Source organism: Vigna umbellata, chromosome 4 (genome assembly GCF_029865625.1).
Source record: "Vigna umbellata cultivar VRB3 chromosome 4, Vumbellata_1.0, whole genome shotgun sequence".
NCBI classification, from domain to species: Eukaryota; Viridiplantae; Streptophyta; class Magnoliopsida; order Fabales; family Fabaceae; genus Vigna; species Vigna umbellata.
This window is the reverse complement of record NC_142168.1, coordinates 37,416,101-37,441,133: the sequence shown is the minus strand read 5'-3', so window position 1 is coordinate 37,441,133 and position 25,033 is coordinate 37,416,101. Positions and strand designations below refer to the sequence as shown.

The following is a 25,033-nucleotide window of genomic DNA, read 5'->3' as shown; positions in this document are numbered from 1 at the left end:
AAATTTGGAGTTAATGAAAAAAATAATATTGAAGTTTTGAAAAGCCGTTAATGATGATTAAGTACATTTTTAATTTTTAATTATGAAAATTTAATTTTTCATACGTTATATTTTGTTAAGTATCAGAACAATATTCTTAAAAGTTTATTTTTTATATAATTATTTTAATTTTAGATAATTCAATTTATTTAACCTGTTAACTCATGTTTAATTCCCACCGAATATTTTGGAATTTGGTGTGAAATTAATCAAATTATATTAACTCTATATAGTGTAGGTTAAGATGAGTTGGGCTAACGGCCCAGTCTAACATATTTTAACATAAACAAAATAGTTGAGGTTGTTTCAGTTGAAAAATGTTTATCTTAATTAAATAAATGTAGTTTTTTTTACGTTAAATTATATCGCAGAAAATTTTCAGTTAATATTTTTTCAAATAATTTAAAAGGGATATATTAAGTGAGTTAAACCATAAATATATGGAGCTTTGCTTTGGGTTGGGTTCAAATGAAGTTTTCATATCATGGGCTTGTAAAACTATGCACGGCCTTCTTGTATTTGAAAGAGGGTTTCAAAAATCTTGTTTTGAAAATAGTGTTTCAGAAATTCTTAATATTCTTTTAATTTTGATATGAAATAAAAATGTGTTCTTATCTAAAAATTTAATATATTTTAGTCTCTAAATTTTAAAAATAAATGAAGATAATTATTTTAACTTAATTAAGTTAAATTTTTTATGTGCCATATCTATTTTTTAATTGATATGTTAAAAAAAATTAACATAATCAAATTAAATAGATTATATTTATTTATATTTAAAGTTTAAAAACTAAAATATATTAAAGTTTTAAAAAGTGAATTTCAATTTTATATCAGGCTAAAAACATATTTAATTACATAATAAAATTATCACTTTGAAAATAATAAAGGGTATAAAAAAGGGACACAATTTGGGTCATTTTAACTAAAGGCTCAAAACTGAGATCTCTCTTATCATTTATCGAATAAACAGGCTACATAAATAAAAATATTGAATGGAAGTATTTTTAGATGTTAATTTTTTTAATGAATTTATCTATCTATCTACACATATGCTACCTTTATGTTAACATGCTATTATTGCTAGGCATTACAATGGTTAAATTTCATATTCTTATTCATTTAAGATCATGAACAGAAAAATTTATATATTTTCAAACTTATTTAATAATTTATTACATGACTTAATTTCAATAGACAATATAATACTTAAAAAATATAGTTTTTCATTATTAAAAATTTAATAAGCATGATTAAGATAATATAAAAAATTTTAACATACGTGGATGGTGGTTCAAGTTCAAGTGGAGAGGACTGAAATTGGGTCATGTCACGGTAGGATTAAGGCAAGTATTTTTTTAAACGTTTTGTGGTTATGATATTTTCACGAACAACATTCTCCTAAGTTCCTTTTCTTAAGAGTGTAAAGCTCACATACATAAAATTTTTCCTCTTTAAGAAAAAAAAACTTCATCATCACTAAAAACATTCGAGTCATCACTAAGTTTGAAAGTTAATTTTGCACTAGTGATATATATATATGGAATTGTCATCCATATTGTGGGAGAATAATTAATATATTTTATATAAAAAAATAAATAAACGAAGGTAGATAAACTTTGAATGATGTATAAATAATATTTGTTATATATATACATAACAAATATTCCTTACATATCATTCAACACTTTTTATAATTCATCACCTACCTCAATTTATTTATTTTCTCACATAAAATCCATAAATTATTCTTTTAGCATGAATTATTTTCATACAACATGATGACAATTTTATACATGCATAAGTACGGACATATATATATATATATATATACATATGTACGTACAAAAATATAATTCATACAACATGATGACAATTTTATACATACATAGGTACGTACATATATATACATATGTACATACAAAAATATATATTTATGAACATATATATTTAGGTACGTACATATATATACATACGTGTATATATATATATATATATATATATATATATATATATATATATATATATATATATATATATATATATATATATACATATATATGAAATTGTTATCCATGTTGTGTGAGAATAATTCATGCTAAAAAAATAATTTATCCATTTTTTTGTGAGAAAATAAATAAGCTAAGGTAGGTGAACTATAAAAAGTGTTGAATGGTAGGTAAGGAATATTTGTTATATATATATAACAAGTAATCCTTAGATATCATTAAACATTTTTTATAGTTCATCACCTACCTTAGTTTATTTATTTTCTCACATAAAATCAATGAATTATTCTTTTAGTATGAATTATTCTCACACAACATGAATGATAATTTTATATATATATATATATATATATATATATATATATATATTAAATTAAAGTGGTGGAACGTAGTTGTAATATATGGATCATATAAAAAAATAAAGATATTATCATGATTATATTTTTTTAAGCCGAAGAGAGAAAGTTTGTTTTTTATTAGCAATTATACTCTTTATATAATATTTATGTAATATTTGAAGTGTTTTAATGCATAAAAAATGAAAGTAATCCAATAACAATATTAAGAAAAAGGTAAATGATTTCTAATAATATCACTAACAAAATAAGGAACAACTATGAGAAAATATATTAATAATATTTTTTCTTAACTAAGGAGATGGAGACGATGGAGGAGATGGAGATGAAGGCCTCTGATATAAGCGGTTGTATTCTTTCATATATTTGATCGCTTTCGAAATTTTAGCCCTAGCTTCCCTGTACTTTTCTTGCATTATGAATCTAAGGCACTTCTCTACATGTTTCTTTTTGAAGTAGCCTAAATCTTTGAACATCAAAAAGAGTTATGTCATTTTCGGGCAGTTTCTTCAATAAATGTTCCTTTCTCTTCTCTAAACTTTTGATTTTTCTATTAAAATAACTGCTATCTGATTCACTGTCTCTGTCCGCCATATTTTCATGACTCTCTATGTCCACCATCTTTATTTATTTTTTCACATAAAATCCATGAATTATTATTATTCTCACACAATATGATGACAATTATAAATATATATACATATATATATATATATATATATATATATATATATATATGTACGTACGTAAATTGTATCCTATGTTGTGTGAGAATAATTCATGCATTTTATGTGAGAAAATAAATAAGTTAAGGTAGGTGAACTATAAAAAGTGTTGAATGGTATATAACATATTTCTTACATACCATTCAACATTTTTATAATTCATCACCTACTTCAGTTTATTTATTTTCTTACATAAAATCTATGAATTATTCTTTTAGCATGAATTATTCTCACACAACATGGATGACAATTATATATATATATATATATATATATATATATATATATATATATATACGTACATAAATATTTATGTGTATACGTAGATATATATGTACGTACGTCGTACATACATATTTATGTACGTACGTACACGTAGGCACATATATATCTGCGTATGTACATAGATATCTATTGGCGTGTACGTATGTATGTATATATAAATATCTACCTACCTATATATATATATATATATATATATATATATATATATATATATAATTGTCATAAATAAGCTAAAGGTGAGCTATAAAAAGTGTTGAACGCTACATAAAGAATATTTGTTATATATATATAACAAATATTTCTTACATACCATTCAACATTTTTTTATAATTCATCACGTACCTCAGTTTATTTATTTTCTCAAATAAAATCAATGAATTATTCTTTTAGTATGAATTATTCTCACACAACATGAATGATAATTTTATATGTATATATATACACGTACGTACACGTACATAAATATCTATATATATATATATATATATATATATATATATTAAATTAAAGTGGTGGAACGTAGTTGTGATATCTGGATCATATAAAAAAATAAAGATATTATCATGATTATATTTTTTTAAACCGAAGAGAGAAAGTTTGTTTTTTATTAGCAATTATACTCTTTATATAATATTTATGTAATATTTGAAGTGTTTTAATGCATACAAAATGAAAGTAATCCAATAACAATATTAAGAAAAAGGTAAATGATTTCTAACAATATCACTAACAAAATAAGGAACAAATATGAGAAAATATATTAATAATATTTTTTCTTAACTAAGGAGATGGAGACGATGGAGGAGATGGAGACGAAGGCCTCTGATATAAGCGGTTGTATTCTTTCATATATTTAATCGCTTTCGAAATTTTAGCCCTAGCTTCCCTGTACTTTTCTTGCATTATGAATCTAAGGCACTTCTCTACATGTTTCTTTTTGAAGTAGCCTAAATCTTTGAACATCAAAAAGAGTTATGTCATTTTCGGGCAGTTTCTTCAATAAATGTTCCTTTCTCTTCTCTAAACGTTTGATTTTTCTATTAAAATAACTGCTATCTGATTCACTGTCTCTGTCCGCCATATTTTCATCACTCTCTATGTCCGCCATCTTTATTTATTTTTTCACATAAAATCCATGAATTATTATTATTCTCACACAATATGATGACAATTATAAATATATATATATATATATATATATATATATATATATATATATATATATATATATATACACACGTACGTAAATTGTATCCTATGTTGTGTGAGAATAATTCATGCATTTTATGTGAGAAAATAAATAAGTTAAGGTATGTGAACTATAAAAAGTGTTGAATGGTATATAACATATTTCTTACATACCATTCAACATTTTTATAATTCATCACCTACTTCAGTTTATTTATTTTCTTACATAAAATCTATGAATTATTCTTTTAGCATGAATTATTCTCACACAACATGGATGACAATTATATATATATATATATATATATATATATATATATATATATATATATATATATATATATATATACACGTACATAAATATTTATGTGTATACGTAGATATATATGTACGTACGTCGTACATACATATTTATGTACGTATGTACACGTAGGCACATATATATCTGCGTATGTACATAGATATCTATTGGCGTGTACGTATGTATATATAAATATCTACCTACATATATATATATATATATATATATATATATATATATATAATTGTCATAATGTTGTATGAGAATAATTCATGTTAAAAAATTTTACATAAGAAAATAAATAAGCTAAAGGTGAGCTATAAAAAGTGTTGAACGCTACATAAAGAATATTTGTTATATATATATAACAAATATTTCTTACATACCATTCAACATTTTTTATAATTCATCACGTACCTCAGTTTATTTATTTTCTCAAATAAAATCAATGAATTATTCTTTTAGTATGAATTATTCTCACACAACATGAATGATAATTTTATATGTATATATATACACGTACGTACACGTACATAAATATAAATATATATATATATATATATATATATATATATATATATATTAAATTAAAGTGGTGGAACGTAGTTGTGATATCTGGATCATATAAAAAAAATAAAGATATTATCATGATTATATTTTTTTAAGCCGAAGAGAGAAAGTTTGTTTTTTATTAGCAATTATACTCTTTATATAATATTTATGTAATATTTGAAGTGTTTTAATGCATACAAAATGAAAGTAATCCAATAACAATATTAAGAAAAAGGTAAATGATTTCTAACAATATCACTAACAAAATAAGGAACAAATATGAGAAAATATATTAATAATATTTTTTCTTAACTAATGAGATGGAGACGATGGAGGAGATGGAGACGAAGGCCTCTGATATAAGCGGTTGTATTCTTTCATATATTTGATCGCTTTCGAAATTTTAGCCCTAGCTTCCCTGTACTTTTCTTGCATTATGAATCTAAGGCACTTCTCTACATGTTTCTTTTTGAAGTAGCCTAAATCTTTGAACATCAAAAAGAGTTATGTCATTTTCGGGCAGTTTCTTCAATAAATGTTCCTTTCTCTTCTCTAAACGTTTGATTTTTCTATCTGATTCACTGTCTCTGTCCGCCATATTTTCATCACTCTCTATGTCCGCCATCTTTATTTATTTTTTCACATAAAATCCATGAATTATTATTATTCTCACACAATATGATGACAATTATAAATATATATATATATATATATATATATATATATATATATATATATATATATATATATATACACACACGTACGTAAATTGTATCCTATGTTGTGTGAGAATAATTCATGCATTTTATGTGAGAAAATAAATAAGTTAAGGTAAGTGAACTATAAAAAGTGTTGAATGGTATATAACATATTTCTTATATACCATTCAACATTTTTATAATTCATCACCTACTTCAGTTTATTTATTTTCTTACATAAAATCTATGAATTATTCTTTTAGCATGAATTATTCTCACACAACATGGATCACAATTATATATATATATATATATATATATATATATATATATATATATATATATATATATATATATATATATATATACGTACATAAATATTTATGTGTATACGTAGATATATATGTACGTACGTCGTACATACATATTTATGTACGTACGTACACGTAGGCACATATATATATCTGCGTATGTACATAGATATCTATTGGCGTGTACGTATGTATATATAAATATCTACCTACGTATATATATATATATATATATATAATTGTCATAATTACATAAGAAAATAAATAAGCTAAAGGTGAGCTATAAAAAGTGTTGAACGCTACATAAAGAATATTTGTTATATATATATAACAAATATTTCTTACATACCATTCAACATTTTTTATAATTCATCACGTACATCAGTTTATTTATTTTCTCAAATAAAATCAATGAATTATTCTTTTAGTATGAATTATTCTCACACAACAAGAATGATAATTTTATATGTATATATATACACGTACGTACACGTATATATATATATATATATATATATATATATATATATATATATATATATATATATATATATATATATATATATATATATATATAAAAGCTATTCTTTTGTACACATTTTTTTCTCGTTTTTATTTTTTAAATAATTGTTATTTTACATTTTTCATTTTTATTCCTTAAATAATAGTTAATTTTATTTTAATTATTTTAAAAATTAAAATAACTATTTTACTTTTGTATATCTACTTTTAAAATTTAAATAATTATTTATAATGAAAGAATTAACAAAAAAAAATATACAAATTATTTATTTTTATGATTATTTTTAATAAGAATTATTTTATAATTTTAAATTTTTTTGCTAAAATAAAAAAGAATTGACATGTTTCCACTTTTATAAAAATATTACTTTTAGATATTTTAATCTTTCTAATATATCATCTTCACTCTTATTTTAAATTGAGTTTTAACCATTCTAAATTATATTATGATAAATCTAAAGTATAATTTATTTATTTAAAAAAATTCACCTATTACAAATTTTAACGATAATATAATTTATAAATTAAACAAATTATTTATTTATTATAAACTTTAGAGACATACGATAAACATTTATCATGCCTATTGCATGGGTAACACACTAATTAAAGTAAAAGTTCCTCTCACACACTTGTAAAACTACAAGAAATAAATTAATTAATTAAACAAACATGAAATTAATTAGACTATTTACTAAGTTTTTATTTTTGGTCAATGACAATTTTGCTAAGGTTGGCACGATGTGCTTCCAATAGGGTGGTGTGTGATCTAATATTAGACTCAGCATCAAACAGTACAAAAATCAACCATGAAGCTATTTAATGTATCTTTATCTACATTTTGGGTCCATTTTTTTTTTCATTTTTTATTTTTCACGAGAGGCATTATTCTTTTAATTTGTCATTTTTTTTATATTTTTACCAAGATTATTCATTTACTGTTACGGAATATTTGAAAATATGGAATTTTTCTATTTGAAAAAAATAATTGTTGTGAGAAAATTGGTGGTTTGAATTCATAGTGAAATGTGATCAAGATGAAATTGCATTGCAAAATAAATAAATAAATAAATAAATAAATAAATATATATATATATATATATATATATATATATATATATATATATATATATATATCCATTTTTTTTACAGGAGTAATATATGATTTAATTAAATCAATCATAATTAAAGGGTGATATTTTATTTTTTTTATAACCATGAGCTTTCTTATGATCTTAAATTGGTCTTACAGATTTAGAGATAAAGTAATATTTTCACTAAAAACTTTATTATTCTCAAATTCAAAGGCACTTAAATATCAAATTACTTCCTAACAAATAGTTAATTGAAGTGGCATTATACGAAAATATATATGATTGAATGAGAAAATTTACATAAAGACGATTAGGCATATTTTTCGAAAACAACATGAAGTTAGCAATAAAAATAATATGGTTATTATTGTATTATAGGTTTCTCTTTTGGTGAGTTTGTTTTCATTTATAACTTATAAGTAGTAGTTGAATGGTGTAAGTGGTTTGAATGTAGGGCATGAAAGAAAAAATTAAGTATAGCTTATGCACTTTATTAAATAGAAAAGAGAGTGGGTTATACTAAAGCTACCTACTTTCCTAGCCATGGGATGAAATTGATGTCTATATGTTGTATTTTTCCAAGATGGCTTCTAATATTGGATTTGACCTAAGCAAGGAGGTTCTCCAAGGTACTTGGAAAATTTACCTAAACTTTCATGTCCATAGGATCTTGCCTCTCTTTGGTAGGAATAAAATGTTTAATCCAAAAGGGTTCTCATAAATCATGACCGCTTTACATTAACATAAAGACTAAACAAAATGTACTACTACTCAAATGGGTTTAATGGATTCTCTTTCCTATTCAAGCTAAAACAACTTAACTAAATTAAAGTTATGTGTTGCAATCACTCTATCACCAAAACACCATTTTGTGGGTGACATTGAAAAAGTTGCTCCCTCATTAGGATGGACATATTTGAGGAACACCTAAAAGATGCATGATTGAACCCTAGCAAACCCTAATATTTTTTTTTCAAGAATGTGAGATCATATGTGTGTTGTTGTGAATATGGAAACACAATGAGTAGATAATCATGTTCGTGATCGTGAAATTAGCACCAACTCAAACCTACTCGTGGTTAAGTTTTTAAAACCCTCAAAAGTCGATGTCACCACATGATGATTATGACATTGTTGGAAGAAATTTCTTGTGAAAAAGACATGCTATAATAAAAGTAATAATAATAGTATTCATGCATACACTAACAACCTTGGTAATTAAATAATAATAATAATAAGAGCTTGATTTGATTATTTACCTTTTTGATTGGTCGTTGTTCAATGAATTCATGACCCACATAAGCTATTTTTTTCTTGCCTAATTTGACGATCATACGCTTTGTTGTTAAAACTTAATTTTTCCTTTTGCATTGCCATCATCTTCATAAATGATTGAAATCGATAGCTTGTTTTTCCACTTGTACGATCAATAGCGTTCGTCCATTGCTAGTTTCTTTATCAAGTTAAGTACGGATTTTGAGATTTAAGGCTATGCTTCCATTTAGGTTTTGTTTTCATTAAAAAGGACCTAGCCAAACTTTTATTACAACCCAAAAAATTTATTTCATGTATACCCACAACGATTTATTAAAGATAATTTTATTTATATTCTTCTTTTCTTTAAGTTGTTGTTACATTACGTGGGAACCAAATGCTAATTTGTGTGAGTGATTAGTATGGTGTAACTTAGAAAATTAACCTCTCTCAAAGACTTCATTAAAAACAAGTCAATTGGATCAAATAATTGTCATGCTTATAGTCCACATAGTGGTAATTGAAAATATAGTTATAAGATACTTGGATTTAGGATCAATTAATTGATTTTTCATCACATTAAAGGCAATAAGCACAAAAAAAATAAAAATGAATCGCTATTGAAATCGAAATACAATTGAACGATTTATAGGATAATAACCAAATTTCTATTATAATTATAAGTCAGTTTGCATAATGTATATATCGTTCATTTTGAAATTTAACAATTTTGTCACTATCTTATTATAAAAGAAAAACTTGGGTATGTTAAGAAAAAAAAGTGTATTTATAATTTTTCTGAGTTTAACTTTTAAGTAATTAACTCTTAAATACTCTTAACAATTATTTAACAATAGTGACATGAGAAAGATACCAATGAATGTAATTCAGTTTCACATTCAAGAATCCAAACTCACATGTGTCACACACTTTTGCATTAACTATAACTTATAAAAACAGAGAAAACATGAGAAAGCAAATAAATTTAAATGATGAACTTCTTAAAAATAACTACAAAAGTTTGCTAACTTATAGGTGCATGACTCGAGTTTTTTCAAATTTAATTTTTTTACTGTTATGTTTTCCGATATATTTATAGACACTTATTTTGATGTTTGAAAATATGTCAAGTCTTCTTTTAATATATAAACGTTAATGTATTATGAAAATTGAATAGACAAATAACATAAAAAACTTAATAAGAATTTGGAGTTACTCTTGCTTCACTGTTAAGTACATGTAATAGATTAAAAAACATATCTATCCAGCCTTTTCTCTCTTTATTTTATACAAAAAAAAATTACAAAAATATCATTATTATTACCTTATAATTTTACCACATCCAAAATAGTTTCATATTATTTAGAAGTCAAAGTTTAAAATAATTTAAATACTCCTTTCACACTCCCAAATACATTTTAAGGATAAAACAGTGATAATTCTAAAAAGAACAAACACCTCAAATGTAAGGTGATTGACACCAACGATATTACTCTATATACTTCAAAATTAGAATATTGACGTCCACCATGGGATCGATAACCAAACATTCGATCCCTTGAGTCCTTCATACTAATCATTTTTTTAGACATTGATTGGGTATTTAGGTACCTACCAATTTAATAGTCTCGTTTATAAGTTGAAACCTAAGATAGTTTAATATTTCTTTCACCTTCTGATAAGCCTTTCAAAAAGTAAAACCGTAAGGAAGTTTACATGATGATTGATTGGCCATAACAACATCAATCGACGAATTTTATTTTATGTGAATCACTAATGAAAAAGCGAACATATAAAAAAAGCTTACCTTCTTGGATGAAGATTCCATCATTGGCTTCCATAGTAACTTTAACGGTTTTAGTCTCTTATAGTACTCTTGTAGAATGTAGTAAGTTGGGTATTCCATTATTGATCGAACACATCCATGTTCATCACAATAATATTGTTTATTAATTACATACTGCAAAAGTTTAACTGAATTTCTTAGTATTTCTAATTAACATTTACCAAGTTCCACCAATCTATACTTATATTTTCGTCACTTCAATCTCGTCATTTTAGTTATTTACTTCTTTAAATGATTTCATTAAATCGTCATTCATCAAACATCCATCAATCTCCTAATCATGTAAAAACAACAATGATTTTTAAGAATAAAACAAAATGACTTAAGCCTTTTTATTTTGATCCGTCAGGATAAATTCGATAAATAACGGTTATTATTTTTATCATGTATAAAAGTAGTTTTTAAGTTTTTTTTTATCGGCAAAAAAATATATATTAATAGTAAAATATTTAGAATGCTCTAACCCACTTATAAAAAATATTTACAAAGTTCCTTTTATCTACATAAAGATTGTTTCTCACCGTGATCTCAAATTACCATTGAGTTTTTAAGTTACTCTTGAGATAAGTTTGTTCTCAGATATCTTGGTGGTTGCATCATATCACAAAGGTATCTTACTCTTTGCTTGCACTAAATTTTCATTATCTTTGAATTATAGTCTATATAGGGTGTGTTACTGTGAAGAATCATGGGTTGAGATAGTTGGACAAAGAAGATTGTAAATTCTAATCATTATGTGTTGCTAGTAACCTAACATAAGTTTTTTTTTTATATTATTATTAACCAAGAAATATATAAATATTGAAACACTTTGAATGTTCTTTTATAAAATAATACATGTTTTTGCAAAGTCATAAGATCATATATATTGAAAATGACACCTATCTAATACTAAAATGTTAAAGAAGTTAGTGACTTTAATGACATCATAAAACTCAGTTTAAATTTCAATAATACAGTCATAACTATAATAATCCTAAAATAGTAAATTTTTTTTGAAATAAATTTTAATTTGTAAAAGACGGAATGATATGGAGACTTTCTTAGATAATATTTTGGATAGTAAAGTCAAGAACTATTTATCTATACCTAATTGTTGGTCCTCTTGCGTTACTTTCGATTCTGGTTATCATTGTTATCAGTATTCTTTGTTTGATCTTCAAGCCGAGTGGAGGTGCACCTGTTAAAGATACTCTAATGTTCAAGTTAGTTAATTAAATTTGATCGATTAAGTATTAACTTTATAATAAATGCAACCACCTTACCTTTATATTTATAGGTTTCAAAATAAATTTTTAATTAGTAGGATTGACCAATTCCGACTCAAAAGTCATAAGTATGTTTTACTTTACTAAACATGCTAGATTTATGAAAATGGTTTTACATTGGTTTTAGTGATCGGTTGGTCCTACATTGACGACTAATCAGTTACCAAATAAAGAGTAATTGATTAAGAGATTTAAAATGTTTTCTTATTGTAAAAGAGTTGACTGTTTGGGTGTAGAGAAACGTTGATAAGACAATTATATAATAATACCATTATATATAAAGATATTATGAAAGTATTAAAACTAAAAATTAGAAAACAATGTAATATTTTGAATTAATGATATGATTAGATAGATGATGATTTTATTGATGAAGAAAGTATAGGAAAAGGGATAGTAACGTAACATGATTGATAAAAAAGAAAGTGGTAAGAGATAGGTTGGATGGGAAGGTGGGTAAAAGGAAAGAAGAATGGAAGTGAAAAATGTTGAAGAGGATTGTGTTTTGTCAGAAATGAAGCATGTGGAACTTGAATCAGTTTGACAAGTGTAATAGTTACACATTAAATGGGATCATTAAGGCTATGTTGGACCATTACGATGCTTAGAGCTGGCAACGATAAAATTTAAGGAGCTTGTCCCCATTGTCCTTCCAATGAGACTTTTTTCCATCCCACACCACACACATTTAAGTTTTCTATTTTAGCCCTTTTTTTTCATCACGGGACCCTTCTTTTGTCTTTTCATGCACCAAATCATTCAAGATACCCCTTCGCAACCCTAGAGCCCCCACCTCATTTATTTCTCTTTAATTACCAAAACACCCCTATCTTCTTCCTTCTTCTTCTTTCTTTTTCCTCTCTCTTCTTCCTCTTCTCCTTCTTTCAATCTATTATTAAGTGCCAACCTTTTCTGGCACCCCACTTTTCTCATCTCTCTATTTTCCAACCTTAAATAAAATCCTTTTTTTTTTATCATCATTTAAAATTCTTCTTTTACTTATATCTCATCTCTCCTTTACTCTTAATATATAGCACATTTGGAGATGTGCTTTCTAAAATCATCAAACTCAAAGCAAACTAATTGATTACGTTCAAGATTCCTTCTTCCTTTTTTTAAATAAAAAAAAGCTTGTTTCAGTTACTGTTGGACATTAAATATGAATATTCAAACATTTTTGTCACCACACAAGAAAAAAGAAAAACAAAACATAGTCTCTCATTAAATTCAATTTCAATTTAGATAAAGCTGTTAAGTGTAAATTGGATAATTCGAAATCTTCCATCATCTCTTTCTAAAATTCTTCTCATGCTAGATATATTTATTTTTGTCTGTTGTTTAATAGGAAACTATATGTTAACTATGTTGATTTTTTTTTTTACCAAGAAAGATTCATGAGTTTTTCTACCTAAGAAACAAAACATTACATCCAACGTAAAATTTATTTTTTGACTCATTTTGAATTAAATTTTATCACAAATTTCTATTAGAAAAAAAAAATGCTTGTTATACTCATTTATCTTTAGTTGATTTTTGCTGCACTTAATTCTTACAACGGAATATTCTATTCTTGTTTCTCTCTAAATTAGATACCAAGCAAACTATCAACTTTGAAAATAAATTAAATTTTAACTTAATAATCTGTCAGAAATTAATTAGTTATACTGTTGTTGAAAATAGTCTTTTCAGAGCAAACCAACCTTATTAAATTAAAGAGATGGAGTGCAGTTGTGATGTCTGGATCATATACAAAAAAACAAAGATATTATCATGGTTAGATTTTTTTAAGCAGAAAAGAGAAATTTATTTTTTTATTAGTACTAGGTATACTTTTTATATACATATTTATGAAATATTTGAAGTGTTTTAATCTATACAGAATGAAAGTACAATAACGATATTAATATTAAGCAAAATCAAGGTAAATGATTTCTAATAACGTACAATATCACTAAAAAAAATAAGGAACAAGAATGTATTGGAAAATATATTAATAATATTTATTCTCATTTATATAACTTGATAGAAATTATTGCACTTTGATACTTTTGGATTGAGAGTGCATAATTAAACAGAAGCTAAACACACATCAGAAAGTGAATTAAGGAAGTACTCTCATGGTAGGTTGTAGCCGACCTCCAATGGATATCTCCAATTTTTAGCAGTAATTCTTGATTGCTATGAAGACTCTATTGTTCAAACATCACTTAGGACTGACAAGACTATGGTTTCAACTTTTTGGTCAAACTTACGAAAAAGCACAAAAAAAATTAATGTTTGAGGGTAAAACAAAGGTATAGTCTTTTTCCCATTCAATTTTTAATGATTTAATGATAATGCTTAAGAGTTAATCATTTATAGTTTAGTTATTTCATTAGTCAAATTGAATTTTTTAAGTGTTGAACTTAATAACTCGTGATTCAGCTTGGTATATACACATTATATAAGGTTTTTATGGTATGTATGTATTTGTTTTTCAATACTATTGTGACTTTTCACATGAAAAAAAGAGAAATATTTGAGAATTCAATTATTTTAGGAACCACTAGAACTAAGAAAACAACTTACTTTCTTAGGATGGAAATTATTTTCATGAAGTATTTTTTGAGTCTAAAAATAATTAGAAAAAACTAGTTCACTTCTTTCTATAAATTTGATAAGGATTTTTTCATTTTTAAAAAAGACTATTTTCAGTTTAAGTTTTTAAAATGAACAACGTCTCAATAAAGTTTAAATTTTTCAGCCTTTTCAACCTAGATTAAATTAAGTCAAAGGCAAATCAATTTAAAAACATTTTTGAATTACCAATTTGAAGTTTCCACTCTTTATTTTTTTTTCAGGCAAATCCATATGAAACTTTAGTGTGGACTATATATCATAATTAAGACTGATGTAAAGAGAATAATAATAAATAGAGTAATTGTAAAAAAAGTACTTCCCTACTGATATTGGTTGATATAGAAAAAGAAAAAACTGAAAAGGAATGGTATGATGAATAATTAAAAACTGGGCTTAGCCATGCCATAAATACAGCTAGATGACGTATCACTTAGAAATTATGGCTATAATAACTTTGGCATAGCTCATTGCTCTATGGCTTCAAAATTCTACCCAAAGTAAATTCATAAGAAAAGACAGTCCACTCCTTTCGTATCAATCTTTCCACCAATACATTTATATTTCTCAATATTTTTTATTTATATATAAATATGTCATACCAAGAATATTTTAATATAATAGCCATTATACATAAAGTATTTTATTAAATTACACTCCTTTAATTAAAATCATTTGTCTGTATTTGAATTCCTATTGCTAACGTGAAGCAGTTACTTTAAGTGAAATAAAGTAAACAAAATTGTTATATAAGCTCAATTTCTACATACTATCTTTATTTGAATTCTAATTATAATATGCTAGAATAATACTACACTGTATCTAGGTGATTTAGGTGATGAGTGTTGTTTCTTACATGTATTTTTCACTAAGATTTTAATTCTTGTAAATTTATTTGTGTAAATGAGTTATAATATTTCAAGTGTCACTCTTTAAACATGTTATTTTTTATTGAGAGAAAAAGAGTGAAATGAAGTTTAATTTTTTATATATAATTTTATCATTTTAAAATTATGTAAATAAGAAATATATAATTGGACAGAAAGATTTTACTGAAGGGGGTTCATGGTATATGTAAAAGTTCCATATTATATCATATATGATAATCTATAAATACTTTCATTTCATTTCTTACTAGCTGATTAGGAATCTGACTCATTTCTAGTCTTTTAGTTTTGATTGAAGGTTTATTTAAGTTATACTTTCGTATTATTTAAGAGTTGAAATTAAAGTAGTTTATAAAATTCTCATTTCCTAATCACCCACATCTATTTTAAGGACATATGGTGTAAAGAAGTAAAATTTGAGTTTAAGATTATACAATTCATAAATTACCCTAATAGTCAAAACATGTTTTTTTCTTTGTCATCTCAAAACTATTCCTAATTTACTAAATTATAAACTAATCTCACTTAAGTCCAACAAGTTTTCACATGTGATTGAAAAAGAGATTATCCACAGAATTATCAAAAACAATGACTTTAGATATTTAGCAACTATGACAATCTTTCACACACAACAATGATCCAACATAAAACTGTTTGTTAAACAAATCATTCTTAGATGTAAACGTACGGTGTCTAAATCCTAAAAATCACATGATTATTTTAATAGAAATTTTATGAGTAACATAACTACCAAAAAATAAAATAAAATTGATGAGTTGGTAGAGAAGGGTACTCTTGTAACGATATAGTCCACAAACATGTACCTTATAATTTAGTTTAGTTTATTATGCCATTTATGCCGCTGACCTTTCTTCCATGCCTATCTCTTCATTTATAATTAACTCCATCTCACTCTCTCTCTCCCTCTCTCTTCTCTCTTTCTCTCACTGATCTCTCTCACACCATAGTTTTCTTTCTTCCCTTCGTTGTGCTATATAAGTAAGAGCAAAAGCTACTACAGTCTTTAGTGCTTGTTTCCACTTGCAAATGGGACGATCACCATGCTGCGACAAGGTAGGTTTAAAGAAAGGACCATGGACTCCGGAAGAAGATCAGAAGCTCTTAGCTTACATTGAAGAACATGGTCATGGAAGCTGGCGTGCCTTGCCAGCAAAAGCTGGTACTTCACACTGTTTTTTTGGTGTAATATTGCTTATGTAGTGTGTAGCAACATGTGTAAGTACATGTTTGTGTAGTGTTGCAATGTAGATCATGTTGAAGTGAAACTCCTTGTGCTGTTGTGTGTGTGTGTGTGTTTATAGGGCTTCAGAGGTGTGGCAAGAGCTGTAGACTGAGATGGACCAATTATCTCAGACCTGATATTAAGAGAGGAAAGTTCAGTCTGCAAGAGGAACAAACCATCATTCAACTCCATGCCCTCTTAGGAAACAGGTTTGTTTGGAATCTTTGTTTGTGCTATGTTGTTTTTGCAGTTTTGAAACCAAGTGTTTTTGCTCAGGCTTGAAATCTTAGGAAACTGTTTTGAATGAGTTTTTTCTTAGAAGCAAGGGTAACATTAAGAATGTTCAAAACTCAAGACCCATTATGGGTTTTTTTGAAGATGTGAAAGTGATGCATTGTTTTTCTAAATGACAGTGTGTTATAATGGATCATGTCACTGTATTTCACACACTGACCTCAACTTCATATTTTATTCTCTCATACTCTCTCCTCAGTAACTACATGAATCATTCATTCATTCATTCATTTTCCGTGTGGAGCTATAATTTCTTTTCTGTTCCTGTGCCCTTCCTGTGCAGCAGAATGTCTTAAATGCAATGACCTCTCAATTTCTTCACCCAACTATTCAACCCTCTCCCCCAACAAAAAAAATAAAAAATTAGACACTGTCCTCTGTGCCATTTCCATAAATTTTTCCCTGACATACAGGTTTATTCGAGGCCAATCTTAATTGCAAAACATATATGTCATACACATCTTCTGCCATAATCAAAATGGCATGTAGCCATCATCTATGTGATTATCTAATGCATACTACATACCCTTCTCGTTCTCTTTCACGTTTTTTATAGTGGTTAGTTAAAAAGAAGAAACAGTAATCTGATTTAGTAGTATTTTTGGAATACTGGTCTAGGGTTTAATTTAACGTTGTCTGCACTATGGTTGTGCTGTCTTTGTACTCAGGTGGTCGGCAATAGCCACACACTTGCCAAAGAGAACGGACAACGAGATCAAGAACTACTGGAACACACATCTTAAGAAAAGGTTAACAAAAATGGGAATTGACCCTGTCACACACAAACCCAAAAACGATGCACTTCTCTCCAGTGATGGTCAATCCAAAACCGCTGCAAACCTCAGCCACATGGCCCAGTGGGAAAGTGCTCGACTTGAAGCCGAAGCAAGACTAGTGAGAGAGTCAAAGCTACGTTCGCATTCACTTCAGCAACAAATTGGAAGTTCTTCTACATTTGCATCATCATCTTCTGCATCCACTTCAGCTTCAGTGCTCAACAATAATAAACCAGAAGCACCACCTCCGCCACCGCCCCCGCCGTCGCGGTCCTCCCTTGACGTCCTCAAGGCTTGGAACAACGGAGGTTGGTTGAAGTCCAGTGAAGGGAGTGGCGCCATTGCAAGCACGGTTGGGGTAAGTGGGGACCTTGAGTCTCCTACTTCTACGTTATCTTTCTCTGAGAATGCACCACCGATTATGAATGCGATTGGAGGAGAAAATAACAACAACAATGATAACGCAATGCCTATGATCGAGTTTGTGGGAAGTTCGGGTAATTCTTCTTCTCTTGTGAAAGAAGAGGGTGAGCAGGAATGGAAAGGTTACGATAGTTCTATCAACACTTTCAGTTCTGGTTTGCATGAGTTCACAATGGCCATGGAGGGCACGTGGGTCCACGAGACTCTCAGAACCAATGGCTCACATGATGACATTGTTGAAGAAGGCTTCACCAATCTTCTCCTTAAGACAAACTCGGAAGATCCAAGTTTGTCGTCGGAAGGTGGAGGAGAGTCTAACAATGGTGACGGTGGTAGCGCCGGTCACAGTGATTTTTACGAAGATAACAACAACTATTGGAACAGCATCCTTAATTTAGTGAATTCATCTCCTTCTAATTCTCCTATGTTCTGATGTTAGGTGAGGAATGGATCATCAAAGGTTGAATTTTCACCTAGTTTTGTTGGGTGAAAAGTTATGTTTATCTCTTACTTCATCACAACCACTTACAACAATTTTTATAGGGCCAAAGTTTTTAACGAGATAAACACAAATTCATGCGACAAGATGAAGTGAAAATTCAAACACAGGAGCATTTGTTTTCGTGTTGGAAAGGGTTATGACAGTGTGAGTCACATAGAAGCTGCATATTCCTGAAATTCATGACCCAAGTCAGAAATGGTTGATTTTTCTTCCCACATCACCATGAAATGAACATGCTCACACAAATATGTGGAGTTCCATATAGTGGTTTTTGTTGATGCTTTAACAGAGACTCTTTTTTTATTTTTTCTTTTTTATTTTATATTTTTCTTCCGTTGGAAGTGTGTTATTGTAATTTTCTGATACCTAGTTTTGGAAAACAGCTCACTGGTTGGTCGTTTCCAGCATCAAATGTTTATATCAATTTGTTTGGATTTGGGTTTGATTTTGATCTTTCTGAAGGGAGAATGTGCAATTGGATCTGTAGTCAAAGTTATTGTAGACAAGTGTGTCTGCGAATTAAATGACTTTTACGCCAAGTAATTAATTTTCCGGTGTTTAACTGTGTACAAAAAAATTCAATAAAGGAAACATTTAGTATGGACTTTATTGCTGTTGGTTTCATGTCGCATTCTTGCTTTTTAATGTTTATATAATTTCCATTTCACCTTATCTTCAAACTAAATTTATACAGTTCTACCATTATCACACTTTTTTATCATCTCCCATTAATTCTATGTAGTTCCTCTTGCACTCTCTCTTGCTAAAACTTTAGAACAGCTTTATTTTGCTTGGTTGTCACACATACTTTATCAAGGTGGAACCAATACATTTTCTCTTTATTTTGAGGAAATTTCCTCCTTCTTCAGATATATTGTTTAAGAAATTATTTTATAAGTATTAAGGTTTTGCAAATGAAATCTCGATTAGAAATAGTAAGAGTCTTTATTTTGGTTTAATTTTAAATTTAAACCGAACTCTTTGATTTACCTATCATATATTCATTATTGTTAAATTTGATAGAATGTGATTTTTTTTTAATTTTTATTATAATTTAATTTATGTAAGTTAACTATAATAGATAATTTTCTTTAGCTTTTTAATGACAATATTACGTGTGAATATTTGGATAAAACAATCTTTTTTTCTATTAGTCAGTAAATCATCTCTCGATGAGGTATTGACATGGTCAAACCTTCATCCATTGTGAGTTAAACTAGTCTAATGAAGAAAGAGCTTTATTATAAGGTTGTCCAATTAGTCAATAAGAGAATTAGAATAAAACTAAAATGAGGTGTATAAGTTAAACCGAGACTTCATAACATTGATATCTTTCTTTAAGATAATAACAAAATATATGAATTATGATATATTAGTTATGCTTAAGAAAATTTATCATAATTAATATTATATTATAAATAAATTAGAAGAAAGTCGAGTTGTTAGGCTTTTTTTATTGTATGGTTAACAATTGATATGGTAATAAAATTGATTTATATTTTATTTGTGTTATAAAGTTAGTAGCTACGCTAGTCTCCCAAACTAGGAATCTAAGTATAGTATGCACTCCCAAATTCAGAATCTAAGTATAATTAATATCCACTAACTTAGGTGGATAATCCCTATAATTTGTGTTGAATGGGTCTTTTATTTATTTATTTTTCTTTTATGAGAATGAACAAGCTGAATTAAGCATTTAAATTATTAAGCTATAACTCGTAGAGGTCCTATTCTACTTTAAAAGTATTATCATTGCTAGATGAAACATAATATGACTTACTTATACATATATGTATGTGAATTCCATATTAGTTAATTCATTATTAGCTTATATTTATATTTTATTGATTAAACTTTCATATGTTTATTTGCATAGCAAAATTGGCGACCTTCTCAACACTAAGATGGTAAGAAAGAATGGTTCTTTTGTCATTACCATAAGATGGAGGGGTTTTTCTTGATATGAGAATGTGTTCGGAAAGCATTAAGATGTTGATCCCTATGTCTAAGTACCAAATTAGTGAGGAAGATTGGATGCAATTTCATGCCAATCGAATGGATGATTCTTGATAGGTTAGTTTCTGACCATTCTTATAATGACATAAATTTGTATTTAAAATTTTTTATTGTCTAATTTTTTTATTTGCTTCGAAGAATGAAAAACATTGAATGGTGCACCCACCTACCCTCACAAAGGTATGCATTTTCGAGGCAATGCCTTATGAAGGCATAAGGCACGGGCAGTAGAACTAGAGCTTGTTGACCTTGTATCTCCACCTTCTTGCTATGAGATGTGGATGGCTACTCATATAGAATTAGATGGACAACTGACTTCAGAGTTGATATATAAGCCGATCGTTCATGCGATCAAATTAATGTTACTTTACTATAGTTACCTATTACAAAGTCAGTAATTAATAAATTAGTTAGAAAAAAAAGTTAATCTTAAGTTTTCTTCCAACTAATACGAGATTGATTTTTAACATATTAGTTCTTATAAAAATAATACAAAAAAAGTTGATCACATAAAATAAAATTGATAAAAAAATATATAGAGAAACAAAATAAGTAAAAGATTAAGTAACAAAATAGTAAATGAAAGCAAGAAATAAATTTTAAAAATATAAAAAAGAGACAAAAATAATAATAAATAATATAAGTTGATTCCAATGTTTTCTAGAGTAGGATTCATTAATTATCTAAGGATTATCACTCAATTAATTATTTAATTTTCCAATTAATCAATGTAGATTCTCAATTAATTTGTTGACATTTTTACTATTCATCAAAGTAAATTCTCAATTAAATATTAGGTTAAATCATTCACGAGGTCCTTATTTCTGGGTATTTGTCTCAAATTGGTACATCACTTATTTTGTATCTCAATTGGGTTCCTATTTGTGAAAAATTGATGCAATTTGACCCCTACCGTTAAATTGACTGAACGATGTTAAATGCCAGCTGACGTGGCACGATGACATGAATTTTTAAATGGTGTGGCATTAGTGACGTGAAATTCGCATTTTTAAAAAAGCAAATTAAGAAAAAACATTTCAAAATGATGTCGTTGTGTTCATCTTCTTCTACGATTATCAATCTTAATTCTCTGTTTAGTCTTCAATGAAGGTGATAACGTCCATTTTTACCTACTTTTGTATGTCTATTGTCATGAATAAATCAATGTTTTCTTAGCTTTAATATTGTTTTATCCTCAAGTTTAATGTGTTTTGTATTTTAGTTGTTTTATGTTTATTTTTCCTCAAATCTCTTTATTTGAGTGTGGGAATTAAATGAATAGGAAGCAATTTTAGTGGACAAAATTAAGCAAGAACTCAAGGAAGCATGTTTTGGAACAAGAAAATATCAATTTGAAGCAAATATCCATGTTGGGCGCCTTTGAAATCACGCAAGTACTTGAATTTTAGAATGTTGTAAAACTGGCTGGGCTTGAGCGACAACTAAGCGATAGAAGGCCAACAGGAATGGCGTTGAGCGACACAAAAGTGGCACTCAAGCGTCAGTTTTGCTAACGGAATTGTGTTTAGTGGCATTAATTTGCAGCTGAGCAGTGATGATGTTATGTCAAAATGGGTTATTTAAGAAAGTTTCTCATGAGGTTTTGGGGATTCTTCTCGTCTTACACTTCATTCTTCAACTATAGCGATTGGGAGATGCCCTTAGAGGTTGTTTGGAGTGCTTGGAAGCTCTTCAACTCTTGCTTGGGTCTTCAAGCTTCATCAATGGTGATTTTGCCCCTTTTGGGTTGAGGAAAAATCAATCTTAAGTCGTTTCTCAATGAACATGGAATTGATTCTTAGCAAATTAGTTTTAATAAAAACTATACAAAAGGGTTAGTCAAATAAAATAAAATTAATATAAGAAGACAAAGATCAACAAAACAAGTAAAAAATTAATTAACAAAAGAGTAAGTTAAAGTAAGAAATAAAATTAGAAAAAAATGAAAAGAGATAAATATAAATTAATCAATATACATTCTCAATTAATTTGTTGGCATTTTCAATATTAACCAAATTACATTCACAATTAAATATTAGTATGTCTAAATATGTCTATTCTTTTACCTCTTATATAAAGTAAAAAGTTAATTAACCAAAGTATATTCTTCATTAATTTAATCTAAATACATTCTCAATTGTTGGCAAAAACGCATTCGATCACATGAAAGTTTCTAAATTTAATCAAAGTAAATTCTCAATTAAAATTAAAAACCTTTGGACTCATATGGTTGATATGTTATGTAGATTTAACACTATCCTAACTTTGCTACTTGTAAAAATCATTCCCTCTCTTCTTGGCTTGGCCAAATTTCTCCACCTTTTCATGTTTTTCTTGCCTTCATATGTAGTGCTTAACTTGACTTCTCATTGTTTTGATTATTTTCTATTCTTGACTTTATCTTTAAGGTGTTATGAAGCTTTAACCAATTTATTTTCACACCTCCATGAGTTCAACTTAACTGTAGTGACACGCCTCAAAATATCCAAAGAACATTTATAGAACATAAAAGTTATTTAACATGTTTTTGTTTTTCATGCTCAATAAACTCAATTATAACAAATTTTAATTAAAACAATTTGTTAAAGCATAAACATCAATTAAGAATCCAAGATTAAAGACTACATGGGACATATATATGTATTCATGAATAATCTAGGTTATCATAGTAGAAGCAACTATACTACTTATACATATATAGAAAAGATCATACGATTTTATGATACTTGTTATTTATAACCTTTTTGCTAAAAAATTATATGTTGAGTAATAATATTCATGATAAATATTTATTCATGTAGGCATTGAGACACTGAACTATATATATTAAAGTTCTTGTATAAATTTATTCATTGGTGTGTTTTTCCTCCAAAGATTATTCTTGTGCTTGATTCTTAATTATTGATTATATCTTGTAAGATTCCTTAGTTGAGTAGGTCACACATGACTCATTTGTTCCCTATGGTTGAGACTATACTTTAAATAGAACCATAGGAAAACCAAAGCACCCATGAAGTGAAAATCTGAAAACCTGTAATAAAAATTTTCGTTTTCAAACAAAAAGTCTAGATAATGTAAGCTTTAGAGAAAAATAAAAATGTAAAACTTGTAATAAAACTTTTCATTTTCAAAGAGAAAGTCTAGATAATGTAAGCTTGAGAGAAAAACAAAATTGTAAGAGTAAGCAATAAATCTTGATTCTTGTTGTCTTTTCTTCGTACAATCCTCTTTATATATATATTTTTTAAAAGAATTGTTACTTAGAACATTGACTTTCTCATAGATGTGTAGTCTTTTGATACGAAGTCAGATGTTATGTTGTTTCTCGTAGAAACAACGATGCTACTTATACATATATATAGAAAAGATCATACGATTTTATGATACTCAATTTTGTTATTTATAACCTTTTTGCTAAAAAATTATATGTTGAGTAATAATATTCATGATAAATATTTATTCATGTAGGCATTGAGACATTGAACTATATTAAAGTTCTTGTATAAATTTATTCATTGGTGTGTTTTTCCTCCAAAGATTATTCTTGTGCTTGATTCTTATATAAGAGACTATAACATATGATAAATCTAATGTTTAAATTTTGTTTCGGATATATAGTAGACTTATTAACATTTTAGTCTTTAAAATATGTTTTTTTTTCTAAAAACTTGATTTTTATATTTTTATATATATCATTACTGATTTAACTTCATACACTTGTTTGATGAAAGACATTTGATAAAAAGTTTTTAAAATCATTTCAGAAATAAAAATATACATTTTGTATATAGACCGTTTGGAAACATAAAGAATTTTCAATGATGAAAT

General features: G+C 27.0%; 1 protein-coding gene across 1 annotated transcript; it reads left to right on the top strand.

Annotated features, from left to right (window-relative positions):
• Positions 1-16,844: 16,844 nt before the first annotated feature.
• On the top strand, positions 16,845-19,638 carry LOC124840345 (transcription factor MYB16-like). Its single transcript, XM_047316382.2, has 3 exons — positions 16,845-17,131; positions 17,274-17,403; positions 18,157-19,638. The coding sequence occupies exons 1-3, from the start codon at positions 16,999-17,001 to the stop codon at positions 19,118-19,120; spliced, it is 1,227 nt and encodes a 408-aa protein (XP_047172338.2). The 5' UTR covers positions 16,845-16,998; the 3' UTR covers positions 19,121-19,638.
• The last annotated feature ends 5,395 nt before the right edge of the window (positions 19,639-25,033 follow it).